At 44.2% G+C, this 16065-nt stretch overlaps 2 protein-coding genes across 3 annotated transcripts; one reads left to right on the top strand and one right to left on the bottom strand.

Annotated features, from left to right (window-relative positions):
* On the top strand, positions 1 to 7863 carry LOC139382889 (methylosome subunit pICln-like). Of its 2 annotated transcripts, XM_071127144.1 has the most exons (7): positions 1 to 614; positions 1870 to 2006; positions 2112 to 2210; positions 2447 to 2557; positions 2800 to 2973; positions 7421 to 7487; positions 7651 to 7863. In XM_071127144.1, coding segments are annotated over exons 1-7 (708 nt in total). In that variant the 5' UTR covers positions 1 to 495; the 3' UTR covers positions 7652 to 7863. The 2 variants fall into 2 exon arrangements, with proteins under 2 accessions (XP_070983245.1, XP_070983246.1); XM_071127145.1 differs by lacking the exons at positions 2800 to 2973; positions 7651 to 7863 and having other exon boundaries at positions 251 to 614; positions 7421 to 7488.
* A 4707-nt stretch (positions 7864 to 12570) lies between these two features.
* Positions 12571 to 15291, bottom strand: LOC139382861 (aquaporin-11-like). Its single transcript, XM_071127102.1, has 4 exons — positions 14808 to 15291; positions 12993 to 13303; positions 12784 to 12900; positions 12571 to 12659 (listed from the first exon to the last, which is right to left on the bottom strand). Exons 1-4 carry the CDS (start codon positions 15128 to 15130, stop codon positions 12571 to 12573), a joined length of 840 nt encoding a protein of 279 aa, XP_070983203.1. The 5' UTR covers positions 15131 to 15291.
* Between the last annotated feature and the right edge of the window lie 774 nt (positions 15292 to 16065).

Genomic DNA, 16065 nt, shown 5'->3' with positions numbered 1-16065 from the left:
TCATAACCCTCGCCTATTTCTACAATGTATCTATTTGAAACCCTAACTCTGAGCTATAAAGAACCCGAACCTAAAAAATAAGACCAATAAGCGCTTACATTTTTTATTACAAGCCATATTTACTTTGTCGCAACTTATTTTCTTGGCGGGGATGCGTAGTTGTTACCACTGAGGTATAATAAGAACGGTGACGTTGGCTACCTGCTAGCTAGCAGTGGGAGCTGGGTCGAGTAAATGCTACCGAGCAAGCTAATGGCACTAACGTTTCAGGGGAATGTCTACTAAATAAATATTCGGACTCGTTAACTCTTCAGGCTATCGATAGCTATATCGTCTTTTGTCTTGCCTGCACAGACATCTAGCTATCCGTGTCTGTTCAGATAGTTAAATAGGCAGTTTTGGGAAACGAAGTTAGCCAGCCAGGTCACAGAAGTGCAGTGTTGTGGACCGACCCAAAAGAGAGTTTTCTCTGCCGTCCTCCATCGGTTTCCGAGGATGGTTCTGCTAAGGAGTGTCCCCCCACCCACCGAGGGAGTCCGGCATGAACAAGGCGAGACGACGGCGGTGTTGGACGGGAAGGGTCTCGGCACAGGGACTCTCTACGTTGCTGAAACGTATGTGACGCTCGGTGTGGTGGCTAGTTAGCCAGTTGACATTTGTTAGTTAGCATGCTAGCTAATTTCTAAAGTCCTAAAATCAGGAAGTTTCAAGACTTACATGTTTCCTTAGTGTTTTTGCTTTGAAAATATACACTTAACATGTATTTTTTTATAAACTTCAACTTGAGCACCTTGAACTTGAATTTTGCATCATGTTAGCTAACTAGTCAATGACTTGACGTGGATCTCAGTTATATTTAATTGATTAATCACTTCTCCTTGCCTCACATCCTTCCTCCTTGTCTCCTTCTCAAAGCACATTGGCCGGGAAGATCTGAGGTTCCTCCGTTTTGAGGAGGCAAGGAGGGAGGACAAGATGAATCAAGGAAATACAATGAGTTTCCACCATATAATAGTCATCAAATGTTATTGGTCACATGCATGTGTTTAGAATATGTTATTTCGGGTGTAGTGAAATGCTTGTGTTTCTAGCACTGACAGTGCAGTAATATCTAACAATTTCACAACATATACCCAATACACACACATCTAAGTAAAATAATGATATTAAGAATGTATAAGTATATGGACGAGTAATGTCAGAGCAGCATTGACTAAGATTAAGTAGAATAGTATAGAGTATATCCATATGAGATGAGTTATGCAAGATATGTAACATTGTTTAAGTGATTAGTGTTCCATTGAAGTGGCCAGTGATTTCAAGTCTGTATATAGGCAACAGCCTCTGTGCTAGTGATGGCCATTTAACAGTCTGATGGCCTTGAGATAGACGCTGTTTTTCAGTCTCTCGGTCCCAGCTTTGATGCACCTGTACTGCCCTCACCTTCTGGAATGTAGTGGGGTGAACAGGCAGTGGCTCAGGTGGTTGTTGTCCTTGATAACCTTTTTTTTGGCCTTCCTGTGACATTGGGTGCTGTAGGTGTCCTGGAGGGCAGGTAGTTTGCAACCGGTGATGCGTTGGGCAGACCGCACCACCCTCTGGGCAGGTAGTTTGAGGGTTTTAGGTGCCAAGCCAAATTTCTTCAGCCTCCTGAGGTTGAAGAGGTGCTGTTGCGCTTTCTTCACCACACTATCTGTGTGGGTGGACCATTTCAGTTTGTCAGTGATGTGTATGCCGAGGAACTTGAAGCTTTCCACCTCCCCTGCGGTCCTGTTAATGTGGATAGGGGGGGGTGCTGTTTCCTGAAGTCCACGATAATCTCATTTTTGTTGACGCTGAGTGAGAATTTTGCTTTCCTGTGTTTTCCAGGCGGTTGTCGTGGTTTGACGGGTCAGGGATGGGCTTCTCTCTGGAGTACCCCACTATCAGCCTTCACGCCATCTCACGAGACCTCAGCGCCTACCCACAGGAACATCTATACGTCATGGTCAATGCAAAACTCAACGGTGAGAAACACACCTGTCCATCAGTGTCAATATCAAACTCGCAGTGAAATGCAAACTTGTGATCGAGTAAGAAGATCCTAAAGTGTGTGTCTGTGTTTTCCCCAGATGAGATGCAGGAAAATGCCCATGATGATGAGGAGGATGAGGAAGACGAGTGTGAGGGGATCACAGAGATCCGCTTCGTCCCTAGCGACAAGGCAGCATGTAAGTGTGAGGGGAGAGGGATGTCTAGTTGTGCAGGGCTAAATTTAAGTCAATGCATCTTTATTAAGCAGGTCACAGATAATAACATATTCTACATATAATGTAACCAGTGCTGTACAATAGCCAATAACAAGGATGTCTTAAGCTTTTGTCTCTCCAGTTTTTTGACATGCAGCTCTAGTTTGGAATCGCTATGCCAGCTAGGATTTCCCTAATGTGTGTGTGTGTGTGTCCAGTGGAGTCTATGTTTTCAGCGATGTGTGAGTGTCAGGCCCTGCACCCAGACCCAGATGACGAAGACTCCAACGGGGATTTTGACGGAGATGAGTACGATGTGGAGGAGGCAGGTGTGTAACTCACTCATTTATACAAGCATACAGACACACTTTAACAGTTCATGAACTCACATAGATGGAGTAATCAAGAAGATAATATTAACATTGTATCTCCACCTTCTTTCTCCCTTCAACGGAAAAGAGGCAGGTAAGAAGCCTAACAACTATGCACTCACCCTACCAGCTGCTACTACTACTACTACACACACAGGTACACACGCACTCACTGGTGGTATTCTCTCTCTGTCCCCCAGAGCATGGTCAGGGTGATATCCCGTCATTCTGTACATATGAGGAGGGTGTGTCGGGGCTGAGGGCTGAAGGCCAGGCCACTCTACAGAGACTGGAGGGCATGTTAGCTCAGTCTGTCGCAAACACCTTTCACATGGCTGGGGTCCGCACTGATGAGACCAATGGAGAGTTTGACGGTGGGTCACACACGTACAAGAATAGGTCACACACATAGTCAAACACAGGATACAAGGGTAGGTCACACACACACACTGAAATAGTATAACCCCACAGGCAAAGTTTCATGAACGGGATGTAAATAATACACAGCGGAGGTTCTTGAAACTGACTTTCTCAGCTCTGCTTGTTAGATGTGGTGTGTATTGTAATAACCACGAGATTTATTTAACTAGGCAAGTCCGTTAAGAACAAATTCTTATTTACAATGACGGCCTACACCGGCCAAACCCGGACGACGCTAGGCCAATTTAGTGCCGCCCTATGGAACTCCCAATCACGGCCAGTTGAGATACAGCCTGGATGGCAGTTGAGGACAGAGTGACAATGATCCTGCTCTACATAGTCACTACATAACAGCAAGTACATAACAAAGAGAACATAACATAATACAATAAAAGATGCATGCAAAAACATTGATATAGGTTATAAAAATATTACCAGGCTAGCTACTTGGTCTTAGAATATCCTGACTGGCTTGAATGGAACAAGCTTCTCTGTCATGAGGGAGCTTAGCCATGGAGCCTTCCAGAAGTTAAAATAAGAGCATTGAAGTCAGCCTGATACTGGCAACTAATAAGCCAGTACAGTTAGTCCTTCTCTGGAGCACCGGATGGTTCTCCAACTCCAGCCTGTCGCTGACTTATCACTACAAAAGAGTGAAAACACTCAATTTCTGTGGCTGTGTTTCTCTGAGAAGGATACATCTGCTAGAATCTCTTCCCTCTGTCACACACTCTTCTTACACTTCTATCTTTTCTCTCTTGTACCATCTCTCTCCCTCCATCTCTTCCCTATTTGGTACCTACTTTTTGATTTTCTGTGGTAGCTCTTTCTCCTTGTTGTTGACATGGTACCTGTTCCCACGTTTCTCTAAGAGCCATCTGAGCTCTGACCCGGCCGACTGAATGTGTTCTTCTATAGTGGTCCCCCTACCGGCTAGCCATTCTCCTCTGGAGAACAGAATCATGGTGCGACTCCACTCCTCCTCCCAGCACTCTAGGTGCTTCTCCCCAGCCACTTTGTGTCTCCTGGCGAAGGGCAACCCCAGAGGGTAGACCAATGGGAAGGCAAGCGGTCCAACCCCCCTCGGCCAGGGTCACACGCCCCTTCAGTTGACCTTTAACCTTGTCTGAGGTGTCCTCAGCAGGGACACGCATCCAGCTCTGCGTGCTGATCACATTCACCAGAGTACCGTATTAGTTAATTTCATGATACATGAACCCCCCCTAGTAGTGCTGTCTAGTCCCAGGAGGCTGTTGCCACTGGAGCTCTTCTCCCCTGATTGCTCAGTTTAACCAGGCGGCCAGCTCTAGGAAAAGTTTTGGCGGTTCCAAACTTCTTCAATGCTGCAGAAATGTTTTGGTACCCTTCCCCAGATCTGTGCCTCGGCACAATCCTGTCTCGGAGCTCTACAGACGATTGCTTTGACCTCGTGGCTTGGTTTTTGCCCTGACATGCACTGTCAACTGTGGGACCTCATATAGACAGGTGTGTGCCTTTCAAATCATGTCCAATCAGTTGAAGTTACAGGTGGACTCCCAAGTTGTAGAAACATCTCCATGATGATCAATGGAAACAGGATGCTATTTCGAGTCTCATAGCAAAGGGTCTGAATTCTTATGTAAATAAGTTATTTTTTTAATACATTTGCTAAAATGTCTTAACCTGTTTTTGTTTTGTGTATTGTGTGTAGATTGATTACTGGTATGTCAGTCAATTTTAGAACAAAAATTGTGCCGAATACAACAGGAGTAGACCTTATCGTGAAATGCTTACTTACAAGCCTTTAACCAACAATCCAGTTTTAAGAAAAAGAAGAGTTAAAAAATGGCTGGAGTCTGGCAATTTTTATGACCTTCCTCTGATTCAACCTGGTATAAAGGTTGTATCCCTTTTCCTGGGTGACAGGAAGCTTGTCCCCAGTGATGTACTGGTCCGTATGCACTACCCACTGTAGCGCCATGCGGTCAGAGGCCGAGCAGTTGCAATACCAGGCGGTGATGCAACCAGCAACCATGCTCTCGGTGGTGCAGCTGTAGGACCTTTTGACGATCTGAGGACCCATGCCAAAACTTTTCAGTCTCCTGAGGGGGAATGGGCATTTTCGTACCCTCTTCACGACTGTCTTGGTGTGTTTGGACCATGTTAGCTTGTTGGTGATGTGGACACCAAGGAACTTGAAGCGTTCAACCTGCTCCACTACAGCCCTGTTGGTGAGAATGGAGGTGTGCTCGGCCCTCTTTTTCCTGTAGTCCACAATCATCTCCTTTGTCTTGATCAAGTTAAGGGAGAGGTTGTCCTGGCACTACAGTTCCAGGTCTCTGACCTCCTCCCTATAGGCTGTCTCATCGTTGTCGGTGATCAAGCCTATCGCGTTGTGTTGTCGGCAAACTTAATAATGGTGTTGGAATCGTGCTTGGCCATGCAGTCATGGAGGGGACAAAGCACGCACCCCTGAGGGGCCCCTGTGTTGAGGATCAGCATGGCAGATATATTGTTGCCTACCCTTACCACTGGGAGCGGCCTGTCATGAAGTCAAGGATCCGGTTGCAGAGGGAGGTGTTTAGTCCCAGGGTCCTTAGCCTAATGATGACCTTTGAGGGCACTATGGTGCTGAATGCTGGGCTGTAGTCAATGAACAGCATTCTCACATGGACCTTTTGTCCATGTGGGAAAGGGCAGTGTTGAGTGCAATAGAGATTGCGTCATCTGTTGGGGCTGTATGCAAATTGGAGTGGATTTAGGGTTTCTGGGATAATGGTGTTGTGAGCCATTACCAGCCTTTCAAAGTACTTCATGGCTACTGATGTGAGTGCTACAGCTCTATCGTTTAGCTCAGTGCAGATGTTGCCTGTAATCCATGGCTTCTGGTTGGGGTATGTAGGGACGGTCACTGTGGGTTTTTGCTTATGAGTGGGAATCAGAAGAATATAATTAAGTCCATAGCATCAATGCCTTCCTCTTGCAGGAACTGCTGACACACTCCAGCCACATGAGGTCTTGCATTCGGAGGAACCCAGGGCCAACCGCACCAGCATATGGTCTCACAAGGGGTCTGAGAATCTTATCTCGGTACCTAATGGCAGTCAAGCTACCTCTGGCGAGCACATGGAGGGCTGTGCGGCCCCCCAAAGAAATGCCACCCCACACCATGACTGACCCACCGCCAAACCGGTCATGCTGGAGGATGTTGCAGGCAGCAGAACGTTCTCCACGGCGTCTCCAGACTGTCACGTGCTCAGTGTGAACCTGCTTTCATCTGTAAAGAGCACAGGGCGCCAGTGGCGAATTTGCCAATCTTGGTGTTCTCTGGCAAATGCCAAACGTCCTGCACGGTGTTGGGCTGTAAGCACAACCCCCACCTGTGGACGTCGGGCCCTCATACCACCCTCATGGAGTCTGTTTCTGACCGTTTGAGCAGACACATGCACATTTTTGCAGGGTTCTGGCAGTGCTCCTCCTGCTCCATGTTGTCGTTCAGCCATGACTCTGTGAAACATAAGATATTACAGTTTTTAATGTCCCGTTGGTAGGGTGGTCTTGAACGGAGCTCATCCAGTTTATTCTCCAATGATTGCACGTTGGCCAATAGGACGGATGGTAGAGGCGGGTTACCCACTCGCCGACGAATTATCACAAGAGACATGGACAATTTTTTCAGAATGGCATGAATTCCCCGTTATCAGGGTACTCATGTCAACATGTTTGCTTTCAGAGCATATTTGATCCCAAATTAAAAGGGGGAGAGATACCTCGGTGTCTTCTCTTCTTTGAGCCTGGTCGGGTATCTGGAGTAAATTCTTCGCGTCCGACTCATTAAAGAAAAAATCTTTGTCCAGTTCAAGGTGCGTAATCGCTGTTCTGATATCCAGAAGCTATTTTCAGTCATAAGAGGTGGCAGAAACATATGTACAGATTAAGTTACAAACAATGCAAAAAAACATTCAAAATAGCACAATTGGTTAGGAGCCCGTAAAACGGCAACCATCTCCTCTGGCGCTAAAGCTGTAACGTAACAAAATGTAGAAAAAGTCAAGGGGTCTGAATACTTTAGGAATGCGCTGTAACTTAACATAGTAAGTAAATATAACTCAGTATAGTAAATCAATCTGGCCAGGTTTGTTTGACACACACTGCTGGAATTTCCAGTATGAATGTCTTTTCCTGTGTGACTTTGTCACATGTACTTTGTCTTCCAAGGCATTCAGAGCCCCTATCTCTATCTTGAAAGGGAAAAAAAAAACACTTTCACTTTCTTTTTCTCACTCTGACCAGCGGGTATATAGTTCAGAGCATAGCCCACACCCGTTATGAACACATGAGCATGAAGAAAGCTGCATGTGTTTCATGATAATCAGTATATTGGCTGTTCTAGTCATTGTATTTCTATGTCTGTCTTTGCAGATGGGGTGGAGGTGGATGCAGGGTCGACGGTGGCTGGACAGTTTGAAGATGCAGACATAGACCACTAGTAAAAACATATCATAATACTACGTTATAATTATCAGTATGTTAGTGTGATGTTTTGTGTGATCACCTTTAAATCCACATCCTGCTGTCAACTTTATGGACCTGCTTTACCATACTGTAGCTAAGTCTCTCACTGTCTTTTTTGCTCCGTCTTCTTCTCTCAGATGGATCTCAGCCAGTCAAAGCACTTGTGGTACATTGTGGGATAGGAGAATACAACGTCTCCACTTCCTGTCCCCAAGGCATCATTTTCCACACACATATATATTCCTCTCGTGTTTTGTACCTGAAGACCAGTTGTACTGAGTTTTCCCCAACAGGGAGCAGTGTTGTCTTTGTATGAAATCTCTTCAATAAATAAATAGTTTTTGTATGAATAACAGTGTGTTTGTGTTATGTACACATAACATAACACGTAACATAGGCGCTACGCTGAGGTGTCAGCAAATGTTTTAATATTGAAGTCTGTTTTATTATGCTGAACAAAAATATAAACGCAACATGCAAAGTGTTGGTCCATGTTTCAGGAGCTGAAATAAAAGATCCCAGAAATGTTCCATATGCACAAATTTGTTAACATCCCTTTGTCAAGATAACCCATCTACCTGACAGGTGTGGCATATCAAGAAGCTGATTAAACAGCATGATCATTATACAGATGCACCTTGTGATGGGGACAAAGGCCACTCTAAAATGTGATGTTTTGTCACACAACTCCATGCTGAGGGAGTATGCAATTTGAGTGCTGACTGCAGGAACGTCCACCAGTGATTTTGTGTTCATTTCTCTATCAATTTGGCAGTATGTCCAACCGGCCTCACAACCGCAGACCACATGTAACCACACCAGCCCAAGACCTTCACCTGTGGGATAGTCTGGGGGGGGGGGGGGCTATGTCCTCCCAATCCCACCTATGGCTGCTCCCTTGCCCAGTTGTGAAATTCATAGATTAGGGCCTAATAAATGCATTTGAATTGACTGATTTCCTTATGAACTGTAACTCAGCAAATTATTTTAAATTGTTGCATGTTGTGTTTGTTTTTGTTCATTATAGATAGGAGAGTGTGCTGAAATTGCTTTGGGCCGGATTCGAAACGGTAAGCTGTAAATGAGCACCAGAGACAGTAGCCTAGACCGCTAGACCAGTGGTTCCCAAACTGCGGGGCGAGGGTCTCAGTCTGGCTTTAAACTTACTCTTGAAATGTATAATAGAATGCACAAGGAGCAGTTTCAAAAATGGGTAGTGTATCAGTTCAGGGGCTGCATATATGTGGGAAATGTTAGGACGATTCTATGGGCCTGTGAATGACAGGGGCCCTAAACAAGTATTATAACATTCGGTAAAAAATTTTTCAACATTAAATTATTAACCTATCATCATTAATATATTTTTTATTTACAATGTACTAATAAAACTAACGGTTTCTTTTCTTGTTTTTGGCAAAAAAGTAAAAATCCAGAGAGCCTCTACCCCCAAACCAGGCGCGAACGGTACTTGCTAGCAGTGAATTGCGAGTGAGGAGTGCCAGTGGAGCATAATGTTTCAGCTTCCTAAAGAAAAATCTGGTTTCCATAAACGAAAAAGACAGGAGAGAGAAAAGGAAGGGCGACAGTATGTCACCCAATTGTTCACAAAGGAAGGTGGGTGTAGTCTGTGAGTGGTGGAAATTAACCTGGTAGCGTAGTCCGTAGTGAAATAGGCTACTTTTGATCCCCTAACATTAGTGAGTTAATATTTTCAATGTGTTAATATCTTCAAAATGTTTACATTTCGAGACTCTTTCAGCCGAGATTTAATCAATGCAGGCAAACTTTTAGCAAGCTATTCATACTAAATCAGTTCTCCCTGCCCCTGCCTGGTGCCAGGCCCAACAGATGCAGCTTCAGGCTCAGTAGCCCTGTCACCCCATCCCCATACCCCTGAACCAGCCCTGTCTCCTCATCCCCATACCCCTGAACCAGCCCTACTCCCAACTGAAGGAGGTGAGCAGCATTGTGTTCAATGACATGTCAGTTAGCATAATTGCAGGTACTGCAATTCATTGAGGACAGGAATGTGATTCTCCAGTCAGGAAACATCTCACTTGACACAGAGGCAGCCAATATCAGAGCCTTAAAGGAAGAGATGTGGGCTCTTAGAGATGAATGGGAGTCTCTCCTGTCTGAGGCAACACTGATTGCTACGCAAATGGATGTTGCACCTCAATTGAGCAAGGAACACAGCCGCCAGAGGAGATTCCATGATGAGACCTCTCAAGAGGAGACGGCTCAGGACAGTGCAGCAGTTTTGGAACACTGTTTTTTACTGCTATTGACAACATAAGTGACTTGGACACTTGGTTCCACACCACTGCAAAAATTGTAGAATCATTTTCTGCTGTTCTGAAAGTTGGACAGATTCGTGAGGATAAAGTCCCTTCTGTGTGCCAACCACTGATCATGAAGTATTCCAGAGATCTTACACCTGAGTTTCAACATGAAGTAAGACACCTGAACACTGTATATGCTGCCACTTTCCCCTCTAACTTGTCTCCTCTTGGTCTCCCGAATGCAATTTGTAAGATGCAGCTGCAAAGCATTTTTGGAGAAGTGTGCATTGCTTTATGCATATTTTGCACACTGCCTATTACTATTGCTGGTGGCGAGAGAGCTTTCAGTAAGCTAAAAACTATTTGAGGTCCACTATGTCCCAGGACAGGCTTTGCAGTCTTGCCACTCTGTCCATTGAAAGTCAATTAGCTAGAAAGCTGGATATCAGAGACTTGATCAGTGACTTTGCCAGCAAAAAGGCTCGGCGCTGGGCTCTTGGTGAGTAACGCTGAGCAAGGCCCAGTGATAACTCTTAAATGGCATGGCTATGGATATTGGATCACTACACACATGATGCCCACAGGCTGAGAACAGACTGAAAACAGTTCAAAAATATGCTTCTGATTTTATTATTTTGTTTGTTATCATTCTATAGATGATCATGTTAATTCATTTTAATTGAAGAGATTAATGTATATTTAAGTTATATTTGAACTTTTATTATTTTGTTTGTTATCATTCTATAGATGATAATGTTAATTTATTTTTAATTGAAGAGGTTAATGTATATTTAAGTTATATTTATTTTAAGTTATTCATTAATGTTAAGAGAATTCTCCATTCAAGAATTGTACCATTAAAATTACATTTTGACTGTAAAAGATGATGGCCTTCAGCACATTTCTTATAGAGGGTATCAGTCTTGCATCAAATTGTGAATTCCACTGTATGCAGAATGTTGCATGCATATCTGCACAGTCTTATATTTTCACAGCTCACTGTCAGTAAATATCGGACTACAAGAGAGTTGTAAGCCTGCAAAGCTAGAGTTATTTAAAGCTTTGAATGGGTCGATTGGGTTCTGGAGGTGTGTGGTTACAGCAATTGCGCAGGGTTGGTGTGGCCTGTGGTGATGTGGCCCAATGTGATATCTTTTCATGGGGCCCAAAATCTCTGGCGGCACCTCTGCATCAGTTCCTTTTTTTAATGTAGATTTTTTTTAGCCCATAGATATTGTTGTAATTGTTGTGAAAAGTTTGGGACCACTGCACTAGACCACCCGTGGCCACAGAAACCAAGGTTTCTTATTTGCTATGCTCAAGCTATTAGGCAGCGCGAGCAGAGCGAGAGCCAATTAAAACTATTGGCCTTGGGAGCAAGCTGTGTCAATCATAAAAATTGAGCCAGAGCGTAATTTTACGCTGAGCAGCGCAAGCCTCTCACAGAGTGTTTACGTCCATGTTTCATTTAAATAAATAGGAGCAACTCTTGATCTGCAAAAGTTCTGTGTCTGGTGTAGCAGGCCACCGGAGCTACACTCACTCACAGCTTAAGGATTGGAAAAGCAACTCAACTCTGACCATTTTAACTGTTCATTTCACCAACTTAAATCATCAAAACTATTGTCAGAGCACCTTTTTTTATCATTCACCTAGGTCTGACCCAGTTTGCGAACATTTAAATTACATTTTTGTCATTTAGCAGACTCTTATCCAGAGTGACTTACAGTGCATTCATTTTAAGATGGCTAGGTGAGACAACCACATATCACAGTAATAGCAAGGATGTTTTTCCTCAAAGTAGCTTTCAGCCAAGACACAGCTACTAAGGGGAGAAAAGTAAAGTGCGAGTGTTAGTTCACAAAAGGCTTTTGTGTGTGTGTGTGTGTGTGGTGGTGGGGGGGGGGGGGGGGGCGAAGAGATGGATACTGTGGACTTTTTTAAGATACTCTTTGAAGAGGTAGGTTTTCAGATGTTTTTGGAGATGGGCAGGGACTCAGCTGTTCTAGCTGGTTCCACCATTGGGGTGCCAGGACAGAGGAGAGCTTGGACTGGGCTGAGGGGAGCTTCCCTCCCATAGGGGTCAAGAGACCAGAGGTGGCAGAACAGAGTGCTCGGGTTGGGGTGTAGGGTTTGTGCATAGCCTGAAGGTAGATTGGAGGGGCAGTTCCTCCTGCTATTCCGTAGGCAAGTACCATGGTCTTGTAGTAGATGTGAGCTTTGACTGGAAGCCAGTGGAGTGTGTGGACTGCGGAGGAGCGGGGTGACTTGGAAAGGTTGACAATACTCCTCAAGTTGGCCATAGGCATATCTATTGAAGAACTGTACATAAAATACTATCTCAAATAGTTTTAAATATGCTACTAACACTACTAACTACAGAATTTTTTTTTTTTTACATCAATCCAGAGGAAGACAGCTCATAAAAATGTCTGGATTAGAGTAAATGAAATGGTACCATTACGTTCCAGACCAATTTTTAAATGCCACCAGCCACCACTGCACAAATCATACTAGATTATAAAACATCTCAATATTTAGTTTTTTTTTTTGTTTGAATGTGCTTAGTTTTAAAGAGGTCACTATGCATCAGGGTTCTTCGGTTCGTAGGGATTGATGGTGGGTCCAGGGCCGTAGACACCAAACAGAAGAAAACTAACCAAAAAGGGGAGGAACTACCTGAACTTGACTAATAAAAAACGTGTTTTTGTAGTTAAATGTATTCTGTTACAAAACGGGTTTTGCTACATGTGCACTAATGAAAATGACCCAGGGTCATTTCCTCTTGTTAGCCAGAAGGGGGCGGTAGGGAGCAGCTCTACCAGACAACATCTGATCAAACAACAGGACCGAACACATCATACCTGCAGGGTGGGGGTGGGGTGGGGGGGGTTAGAAAAGAGGAGGGAAGAAGAGAGTGGGAGTAATGTCAGAAAAACAGAAAAGAAAGTGGACCACCTGTGTGTGTGTGTGTGTGTGTGTGCGTACCTAATAGAGGAGCCAGCCAGTAGACCAGGCAATAATCCAGAAAGGAGTGCCCACTGCAGGAGAACTGGGTGGAGAGGGCCAACGCAGGGTTAAACACAGCCCCCGTCATCTTGCCACCTGCAACACAAACACACAAAGGCTTAAACACTGCTCCTATCACTGACACCTGCAACAATAACACACACACAGGGTTAAACACCGTAACCCACCTGCATAGGTCAAGGTAGCGGTGAGTGCTGCTATGGCATGTACCCGGTACCTCTGGTCCATAGTGTGTGTGTGTGTGAAGGCGGTTTGCATGGCAAAGGCCCCTGCCAGCTCCACAGCTGCAGCGGTGACCAGAGGGCCGGGGAGCACCAGGCTGGTGTGTGTGTCTGTGTGGATGGGGCTAATGCATTGGAAGCCCTGGAGTGTGTGTCTCAGGTGCAGGTCAGAGAGACCGAGGGCCCACAGCCCCTGTAGCATGGTGCGAGCCACGCTTGCTGCCATGAACTGGCACACCATCCTCAGCACACCGCTCCTGAATACAATAGAGTAGAATAGAATATGTATCCATATAATACATATCCATTATAGAAAGACGGCAATAGAATGTAATTATGCATAGAATAGAATATGTACCCATAGAATTTAACAGAATATACACTACCGTTCAGCTAACACAACGTGCCATTGGAACACAGGAGTGATGGTTGCTGATAATGGGCCTCTGTTTCCTATTTAGATATTCCATTAAAAATCTGCTGTTTCCAGCTACAATAGTCATCTACAACATTAACAATGTTTACACTGTATTTCTGATCAAATTAGATGTTATTTTAATGGACAATTTATTTTATTTTCTTTCAAAAACAAGGACATTTTTAAGTAACACCAAACTTGTGAACGGTAGTGTACATTTTACTTAGTATTGGATGAAAAATCTATTATATTCTATCTATTATAAAGAATATACTAAAATAGGTATCCATTACATATTCAACAATATATATATATATATAATATATATATACAAATATATAATATATCATGTATCCATTACATATAATCAACAATAGTATCCTTTAGAAGGCCAGCATCCCGGAGTCGCCTCTTCACTGTTGACGTTGAGACTGGTGTTTTGCTGGTACTATTTAATGAAGCTGCCAGTTGAGGACTTGTGAGGCGTCTGTTTCTCAAACTAGACACTCTAATGTACTTGTCTCCTTGCTCAGTTGTGCACCGGGGCCTCCAACTCCTCTTTCTATTCTGGTTTGAGACAGTTTGCGCTGTTCTGTGAAGGGAGTAGTACACAGCGTTGTACGAGATCTTCAGTTTCTTGGCAATTTCTCGCCTGGAATAACCTTCATTTCTCAGAACAAGAATAGACTGACGAGTTTCAGAAGAAAGTCCTTTGTTTCTGGCCATTTTGAGCCTGTAATCGAACCCACAAATGCTGATTCTCCAGATACTCAACTAGTCTAAAGAAGGCCAGTTATATTGCTTCTTTAATCAGGACAACAGTTTTGAGCTGTGCTAACGTAATTGCAAAAGGGTTTTCTAATGATCAATTAGCCTTTTAAAATGCTAAACTTGGATTAGCTAACACAATGTGCCATTGGAACACAGGAGTGATGGTTGCTGATAATGGGCCTAGACAATGTCTACACTGTATTTCTGATCAATTTGATGTTATTTTAATGGACAAAAATATTGCTTTTCTTTAAAAAAACAAGGACATTTCTAAGTGACACCAAACTTTTGAACGGTAGTGTACATTTTACATAGAATATAATAATTTTTCATACAAAAATCTCTATTATAAGGAATAGACTAAAATAGGTATCCATTACATATAATTAACAATAGAATAGATCATGTATCCATTACATAGAGACAACAATATAATAGATAATGTGTCCATTACATAGAATCAACAATAGAGTAGATAATGTATCCATTACATGGAGACAATTATAGAATAGATAATGTATCCATTAGATAGAGACAACAATAGAATACAGTAGAATAGAATAGAATAGAACCTGGCAGTGAGGCGTCCCCGGTAGGTGTATTCCAGCGTGCTACAGGGGTTCCCCAGGGCTCCATGGAAGGTGAGGCCATGGACCACAGATACCAGATATGTGAGGCTGAGACAGAACTGAGGCTGCAGACGGCCCACCTCCCCCAATAGACGCAGCTCTAGGTTGCAGATACACAGCTGCAGCGTAGAGACCAGCTCCACTGCGTAAACAGCAGACAGACACAGCCCTCTGGGAGCTAGTAGCTTGGTTAAGATTCTCCTGCTCAGCTCACACAGCAGCACAAAGACCGCTAGCAGACACAGAGACACCACAACGCCTGACATCTCTATCTGCAGATATCTGCCTCTCTCCTCAGTCTCGGTCTCTCCGCCTCTCTCTCTTTATGTGTCTTCTCGCGTGCTCCTCTGGATCTGTTTTCTTACGGCTGCAGCAGGCTACCGTGTGCGCGCGCGTGTGTGTGATCAGAGATGCGCTCTGCTGTAGATGATGATGAGCTTGAGCTCATTTGGTGCGCAAGTGGCTAACTCCCTCCCTCCTCTTCGTCTCTCTGGCTCCCTGCTCTCCTCTATGTCTCTCCCTACACTGCGCTGCTACCTCCATGCCCATTGCTGCTATAACGTGGCCAGGCTGTGTGGTGTGATCCCCCCACCCACCACCAGAGAGAACAGTAGTTATACAGATTCAATGATGTCATACCATATACATGTAATGTATGGCCCAAATGGCCCCCTATTCCCTAGATCCCTATATAGTGCACTTATTTTGACCAGAGCCCTATGGGCCCTGGTTAAAAGTAGTGCACAACAAAGAGAATAGAATGCTTTTTGAGACAGGCCTATGTCTATGCCCATCACCCTCACTCAATTACACACACGTTTTCTCTCATCCTTTCCTTATATCCTCTCCTTCAGAAGATTCAGTGATTAGTCTGATGACAAATGATGCTGATAAATCTAAATAAGGCTAATGTAAAATCCAGCCCAGTGATTGACCTTTGCACCTGTCAAGTCTGTAGCCTACAGATGAATAAAGTGGGCACAAGGAGAGAAGGACACAAGGAGAGAACACAAGGATAGGAAGCGATATACATATACTGTTGAGATGCAGCCCCGAAAAGTAATCGGGAAACTCATGGTGAGACCCACCTCACCTCCCAGTGAAACAAACAGCCAGACAGACCAATAAGCACACGACTGAGCTTCAGCCTGACCGCTGGCATTCTATAAACGAGTATAGTGGGCGGGCGTTGCTATGTAGC

This window comes from Oncorhynchus clarkii, chromosome 24 (genome assembly GCF_045791955.1).
Source record: "Oncorhynchus clarkii lewisi isolate Uvic-CL-2024 chromosome 24, UVic_Ocla_1.0, whole genome shotgun sequence".
Classification (NCBI taxonomy): Eukaryota; Metazoa; Chordata; class Actinopteri; order Salmoniformes; family Salmonidae; genus Oncorhynchus; species Oncorhynchus clarkii.
This window is presented reverse-complemented; position numbering and strand designations above follow the sequence as displayed.

What these genes read in the sequence shown, in the direction of transcription:
- LOC139382889 (XM_071127144.1), top strand. Translation starts at nt 496, where the DNA reads ATGGTTCTGCTAAGGAGTGTCCCCCCACCCACCGAGGGAGTCCGGCAT. An exon ending in ACTCTCTACGTTGCTGAAAC is followed by an intron (nt 615 to 1,869) that starts GTATGTGACGCT and finishes TGTGTTTTCCAG; the next exon opens with GCGGTTGTCGTGGTTTGACG. An exon ending in CCCTAGCGACAAGGCAGCAT is followed by an intron (nt 2,211 to 2,446) that starts GTAAGTGTGAGG and finishes GTGTGTGTCCAG; the next exon opens with TGGAGTCTATGTTTTCAGCG.
- LOC139382861 (XM_071127102.1), bottom strand. Translation starts at nt 15,130, where the DNA reads ATGTCAGGCGTTGTGGTGTCTCTGTGTCTGCTAGCGGTCTTTGTGCTG. An exon ending in CGCTACCTTGACCTATGCAG is followed by an intron (nt 12,901 to 12,992) that starts GTGGGTTACGGT and finishes TTTGTGTTGCAG; the next exon opens with GTGGCAAGATGACGGGGGCT. An exon ending in CTGGCTGGCTCCTCTATTAG is followed by an intron (nt 12,660 to 12,783) that starts GTACGCACACAC and finishes CCCACCCTGCAG; the next exon opens with GTATGATGTGTTCGGTCCTG.